At 36.8% G+C, this 6,770-nt stretch overlaps 1 protein-coding gene across 1 annotated transcript; it reads right to left on the reverse strand.

Moving 5' to 3' along the window:
* Positions 1-2,193: 2,193 nt before the first annotated feature.
* LOC113298238 (beta-1,4-mannosyl-glycoprotein 4-beta-N-acetylglucosaminyltransferase-like) lies at positions 2,194-4,937 on the reverse strand. Its single transcript, XM_026546928.1, has 2 exons — positions 4,360-4,937; positions 2,194-3,845 (listed from the first exon to the last, which is right to left on the reverse strand). Exons 1-2 carry the CDS (start codon positions 4,429-4,431, stop codon positions 2,745-2,747), a joined length of 1,173 nt encoding a protein of 390 aa, XP_026402713.1. The 5' UTR covers positions 4,432-4,937; the 3' UTR covers positions 2,194-2,744.
* Between the last annotated feature and the right edge of the window lie 1,833 nt (positions 4,938-6,770).

Consider the following 6,770-nt stretch of genomic DNA (forward strand, 5'->3'; position numbering starts at 1 on the left):
GTAACTTGTTTATTCTGGACTATGATGCACATCTTTTTCAGCCCTTGTGATCGAGCCCACTTCTTTGCATCTTGCTTATCTTTCCACTCATAGTTGTTTGCATAGTGAGCACTTGTGTCCTCGGAAACTTGCACAGGTTGGGGTTGATCTTGCATAACCTCGTCTTGCTCTTCAATAACCACCTCTTGATCTTCCATAACCACCTCTTGGTCTTCCACCGGAATGTACGGTACAATCTATAATACAACGACATATGTCACATAATTATTCACAATAGAAATTTAAACACACAGAAACTGCTGGGTCTACGAGTGATATTCCAGCCGACAAGGAGTATATGGCTGGGTCTACGAGTGATATTCCAGCCGACAAGGAGTATATGGATGGGTCTACAAGTGATATTCCAGCCGTCAAATAGTACACAGCTGGGTCGACAAGTGATATTTCAGCCGTCATAACAACAACGGATGGGTCGAAAAGTACTATTTCTAACCGTAAACCAATTACGTCCAGGAATTCCAAGACGTAAATTTCACTGTAACTGGATGAGTCAGCTTACGACCTAAAAAACGAGCCGTAAAACAAGTTACGGATAGGTAACCCAACCGGCACCGACAACATTAAATAGCATTTAATATTTTCGGACAAGAAACCTAGCCGCCGACGACAGTATTAAGTGCTTCCCATGCACGTAGAAAAAATTACGGCCAGGAGTATTTATCGTCCCATCCGTAACATGCTAATAACGGCTGGGAGTTCATCGATAGTGAGTCGTTATAATGAATAACGGCTGGGAGTTCAAGGTTTCCCAACCGTGATTAGACCTGGCGACTGGAAACCTAGGGTTTTCGGAAGGAAAAAATCGAAACTTCTTGCAACTCTGAGCTTAAAAATTGAAATAGGAGTTAGAATAGAGGTATACCTGGTAATCTTGAGCAATTGTTTCTTCGATTTCTTCTTCTTCTTGGGTTGGTCCTTCGAAACTATAGTAAGGTTCATAAGGGTTATTTTGAGTTTGTGAAAAAATTTCATGATTTTCTGAAAAATCATCAAAGGAGGATCTCCTCCTCCTCCTCCTCCCCCCTCTGATTTTTTGGTTTTCATTTTCATCTTCAACACTTAACTTAAAGAAATGAATTAGTGTTGATTAATTAGCTAATCATGATTAGTGCTATTAATCAAAGTTATTATCTAAAATCAGCGAGGGGTCATATTAGTCTTTATATAAATATTTGATGGGGTGCCCAATTACTATCTGGTGATCCTAGAAAGCCCCCAAAAAACCAAAGACTTTTTAAGCCCCAACAATAGGATTCTTTTAATGAAGACAAACCGGTTTGGGAGGGGTCCCAAAGACAACTCAAAATCTCCTAATAAAGGAATCATACTTTTCTTTGTTTTTCTTCTCTTGTTGTGGAATTGGTTGGGATTGAATAATCTGAGATAGAAAGCAATTAAAGAAAAAATTCCATCACAGCACATGACAACTCCCCATATCAATAATGTCGTACACGTCTTTCTTTCTCATCCCCTAAATAGACAGCCCATTTCAAAACTTATTCTTTTTTGTCCATCAAATCATCTCATGCAAAACGTAATGTTAGTAAAGCCTAAATCTCACGATCTGCTAATCTTGTTTAGTGGCTTTCAGGTTAAAACTTAAAAGGAACCTTTATGTGGTCGGCATAGTAAAAATTTGAGAACGACGACGTTCAAATCGAAATCATAAATGTTCCGAGCCTTTAGTATTCTACTGTAGAGGTTCCTGCTGAAGCCAGAATAACCTAACAAGACTTCAATTTCAAAACAAACTGAAACCACTAACTTAACAGGATTTCGACTTCAAAACAAACCCAAACAAGTGTAAGACTAATAACTCCGGTCAACAGTCTATCTCCTGTTGTATAGAAAGAAACAATACAAATGGCTAGACAACTAGATTACTTCTCTGGCTCTCTCTCTATCTACCAGCTTAGGTACATTCAATATTGTACCCAAGTTTGGTAAGATATGGATGAAGTTGAACATACAACCAATTATCTACCACAACAAATGAACAAACTACAAACTTAAGTTTACAGCTTAAGGGTACTATTTCGACTATTACTGAACCACGAAAAAAGAGGAACGCAGCAAAAAAAAAAAAATGTAGCAAAAAAAAAAAGAAAAAAGAAAAATAGTCTTAAAATGGACTGGAGCAAGAATGAGATTAGCATTATGATGAAATCAACCAGATTGTACAAAGGTAGTTGTCAAGAGTGAAGACCATTTTGCTATACGAATATGTATGAATAAGTTAATCATAAGAACAACAAAATTCCGGACAAAAGAATGGTTCAGAATATCTCAACCAGGATTGTTTTTCTTTTTCTTTCGCAATTGGATTATATCAAAAGCCATACCAACAAGCGAAAGCTTTCCTCAGCAACTCTCGGCTATAAATCCCACAGGATGATCCTTGTACAAAGTGGATGGCATCACCACCTTGAAAGAAACCAAGACCTAAAAAAGAAACAAGGGCCATATACAAAAGCTTTACCATGGAAGTTCAAGAACTCATCCATCTTCCCTCAACTTTCTCTCTAAAGAATGTCTAAAAAATTAGTTGGATAAACAACATATCCATATGCACACAAAAGTCATTACTTGCTTAACAGGATCCTTCTCTTGGCACGGCGATCAAATAGTTCGCATACCCATAACTCATTACAAACCAGGCCAGCCTAGATCTGCCAGCGAGAGACTTAGACACTTTCTCTTTTGCAATTTCCCGGTAATAGAAATTTATACTTATCGAAGTTATTCAAAACATATGCTGGAAGATGAACTGCTGAATACGAATGCGGGATTGGTCCCAATTTCCCAATTATATCCTTGAATGTGTACTCCTCTGGAAGCATGTCAAATAGGTCAGCCCCTTTGCAGATCACGTCTTGAACCCTTTTGGGATTCAAGTAACCGGAGAATCTGACTCTATCATAATGACTATAAGCTTTCATCTTAAAGATGAACTCACTGATACGGCGGAAGCAAAAGCTGCAATGCCATCCAGCATCTGACAAGATAGTGTCCGTCTGTCGATAATGTGCATACCTTGTTTTACCTGTCTGATATACATGAACTGAGGCTCTCCAACTTTTATTATCCACGAGAAACTCAAAAGAATACAAATAGTTATTGAGACGGAGATGAAGTATAGGAGGAATATCATCGCACCATCTGAGGAGATTGATTGTGTGTCTGCTCGGGATCTCATCGACATCTGACATTATTAACAAGTCATCATCCATTATACCTGCTACTCTAAGAAGCTGGTCAAGTGCTACTCTTTGATATGCCTCCTCAACAAATGGGTTTTCCCCTTTTCTAAACCTTCCTCCAACAGTCCCATAAGTGAGCCGATCCTCAATAAATTTGAACTCATCTCTGTGACTAGCAAACACAAACGGCTTTGGCAAACCAGTAAACGTTGAATTTGATTCCAAAAGAACAAACTGTGTAATGTAAGGGTACAACTCATTCCACCGAACTTGCAGTAGGTCAACCTCATTACTGAACAACACTGCATCAAAAACCCGCCTTGGAGACTCGCGAATTCCCCACCCATGAAGCTTGCAGAGGTTCTCCATCGACACATTTTCATGATAATAGTGCGGCAAGTCATGGAAAGGCTTAGGAGGTGATTCCCATATAGGTCGTAAGAAATAAGAAATCTTCTGTCCATGCAAATACATACCAAGGATGCAAGTAGGAACAATAATGAATAGAAGTATATACGCCTTCATATCAAATCCCCGCATAATACACCGTAGTCTAGACATGCTTAAAGCTGCTTGAGTAGACTCCTGCAAGTCAGCACCAGGAAATAAAAAAAAAAAATTAAACAACGTGATACTAATAAATAGAAATCAAGCATGAAAACAAACTGAATTCTACCAAACCCAGTTTATAACAGTTAAAATCATATGAGAGAAAAGACATTCTGATAGCAAATTTCATGACAGAACACTAGTAATCTAAAATCAAAATCCGTTCTGCCTAAACCAAATTCATTTTTAGTGGACTCAAACAATAGAGTTTTTAAATTACTTTTTTTATTTTTTTTATTTTTTTTTTGCATATCTACAATAGAATTTGGGAAAATCATCACCATGAACAAAAAAAAAAAGTTAAGCAATTTCATCAACATTCATTAGAGTTTCAACTAGAACATCACAAGAATAATGGCCCAATTTCACTTTCATCTAACTACCAAATAAGAAGAAGAGAAGGAAAAAAAAAACAATTCGAAAATTAAAAGTAGATCCAAAAGAGATTTAATTTGGGAATCGTTTTTTCTGTAAAATCATCTCAACATACCTGGCCACAAACATCTTCACATATATCATCAGTCTTTTTAGAACAATAATATCCTCCTCCTTCCGGCATCATTACCGCCACCCCCTAATAAAATCCTTCCTTTCTCTTTGCAAATTCGATAAAAACCCAATCTTGTTCTTCTTGTTAGGCCAGATCAACAAGATGGGAATCACCCAACAACACAATCTAACCTAAAAAAACTAAAATCAGAGAGTTTCAGATGTTCAAATCTCTGTTATTTTGACCTCCCTCTATATCTCTTACTCTATGTAATAAATACTAGTATGAAGAGAGTTTTAGAGATAATAGGAATTATAGCCGTTTGGGTTTCTTTTCTGCTTTTAATCTCTCCTCCAAATCCTTTTACAACTCTAAAAATTTCCTATAGAGAGAAGAAGTAGGAGAAGAAGAGAGTTTGTAGGGAGAGAGAAAAGTAGTAGAGACAGAGAGAGAAATGAACAAAATAAATTTAAATAAATCATAAAAACCCTAAATTTTTATAATTGTAATTAACAAATTTTAAGACAAAAGCTCTGTGATTGCCACTCTGTAATGGCAGTTGTATGTTAATGTCAAAACCCTAATTAAATATTTGAGGGATTAGTATTCTTTTTTTACTTCAGATACCCCCTGTTACTTACTTATGAAGATTTCAAAGCCCCCTTCAGAGAAAGGGTATTTTGGACAGTTAATGTGGTTATACGTGTTCGAAGAAAATGTCCCCACACGTTGATTGGGTTAAGTAAGTCTAAGACTTTTCTTTGATGGGAGGGAGAGAAACAATAAAAAGCATTCCTTTTCCAAACTTGAGAATATCCGAATGACAGACTGATAACTCTTTCGAATGATCTTTTTGGTAAATTCTTTTTGGTAAATTCTTTTTGGTAAATTCTATGGGATGGACTTTAAATGTGCCTATCTATTCCTTTTGAAATGGCGGATCCTCGATAAAACCGAGTCAACCCAGTTTATGTTGGATATATTCTTCTATGCATCCGATGTTGACCTGCATTACGACAATCAAGGAAGCAAGAAGATTAAAGTAACTAATTATAGATCGTGTCGAGTATTCGATACTCTGTCCTTAAGACGAAATTCGCCCCACTCTGGTGTTAATGGGTTCTTACTTGCGAAACGTCTCCCAGGATACAACGATCTTTCTTCCTCGAGTAGAAGCACTCCAAACTCAAGGAAACGGCGAACCAAATTTAGTGTTTATCTCTCAATACTAGACAACAATGAATGCAAGTGAAAATTAGATTTTTTGGTGTGTGCTTTTCTTATATTTGGAAAGAACCATGAGTGGGGTTTATATACTTGATAAGTGACTCTTAGGAGAGTCATGTCTTTTGGGAGAGTCAAATCTCTTGGAAAGAGTCTCTTCACAATTTGGTGTAACCAACTTATCCTAAATTCTATTCAATTTTTCCAACAATCCCCCACATTGAATAGAAATTCATAGAATGCAAATGTATGCAAACACTAAAGAGAGATAAAATGAAAAGTCATTGCATGGGGATAGGTAGCTTTTGGCTTTGAACCTTCCTTAGTGAATAACTATCGGATTTACTCACTAACCAGTGAACGCGATGTCTTGAACTGTTCAGTTTTTGTTGTAAACCAAGACAATAGTTATCACACAATGCCTTTTCTCACTAATTTGGTTCTACGGTTGTGTTCATTTCGGCCCTGAACAAATCCCGGATTCATGAGTGCTCTAGGAAATTAAAGCCTTATAAAATTTCCATTGAATCGTCCACAATTCTACACTTACATAGGTGATGTCCCAATGTCCCATTAAGAATACCCTGTAATATCCCACTTGAAAATACAAGATATAGGCACCATTAAAAGCATAGCTTACCCTATACCACATTTCAGGAAATACACTGTCTCATCATAGGAATAGGATGGAGTTTTTATCTCCACAGTGTTTACTCCGAGTTATACATAACTTAGTTGTCCCTTTTGAACCTAGATCTTGGGATCTCCAGTCAACTAGGTTGGGTTACCATTATCTTCACTCATAATTAGTAGGCTATAAATTAACTTATTCCCCTCGATGAACACATTGTCTCTAGTCATCAAAAATGTTTTCACACGCGCGGTCTTTTGAGACTATTTACCAGAGACTCATCATTATTTGTAGGCTTGTAAAACTATTACAAATTTCTGTAATTTCTTTTCCAATCGTGTCTGCTACAAATCATTTCCAAAAATCATGTCTTTACAGATTCACGTCCAAGTGTGCATGCACTAGTGATTATGTAACTACTCTTTCTTGATATTAGGTTGGCCACTCCTAATCATCTTAGTTACAAAATATATCACTATTAATCCAATTAATTACGTAGCTACTTACACGACATGATTTAGTGGATTCAAAAATCACATGCCCCCACATTTCATGA

This window comes from Papaver somniferum, chromosome 7, assembly GCF_003573695.1.
Source record: "Papaver somniferum cultivar HN1 chromosome 7, ASM357369v1, whole genome shotgun sequence".
NCBI classification, from domain to species: domain Eukaryota; kingdom Viridiplantae; phylum Streptophyta; class Magnoliopsida; order Ranunculales; family Papaveraceae; genus Papaver; species Papaver somniferum.

What these genes read in the sequence shown, in the direction of transcription:
- LOC113298238 (XM_026546928.1), bottom strand. Translation starts at nt 4,431, where the DNA reads ATGATGCCGGAAGGAGGAGGATATTATTGTTCTAAAAAGACTGATGAT. An exon ending in GTGAAGATGTTTGTGGCCAG is followed by an intron (nt 3,846 to 4,359) that starts GTATGTTGAGAT and finishes GCTGACTTGCAG; the next exon opens with GAGTCTACTCAAGCAGCTTT.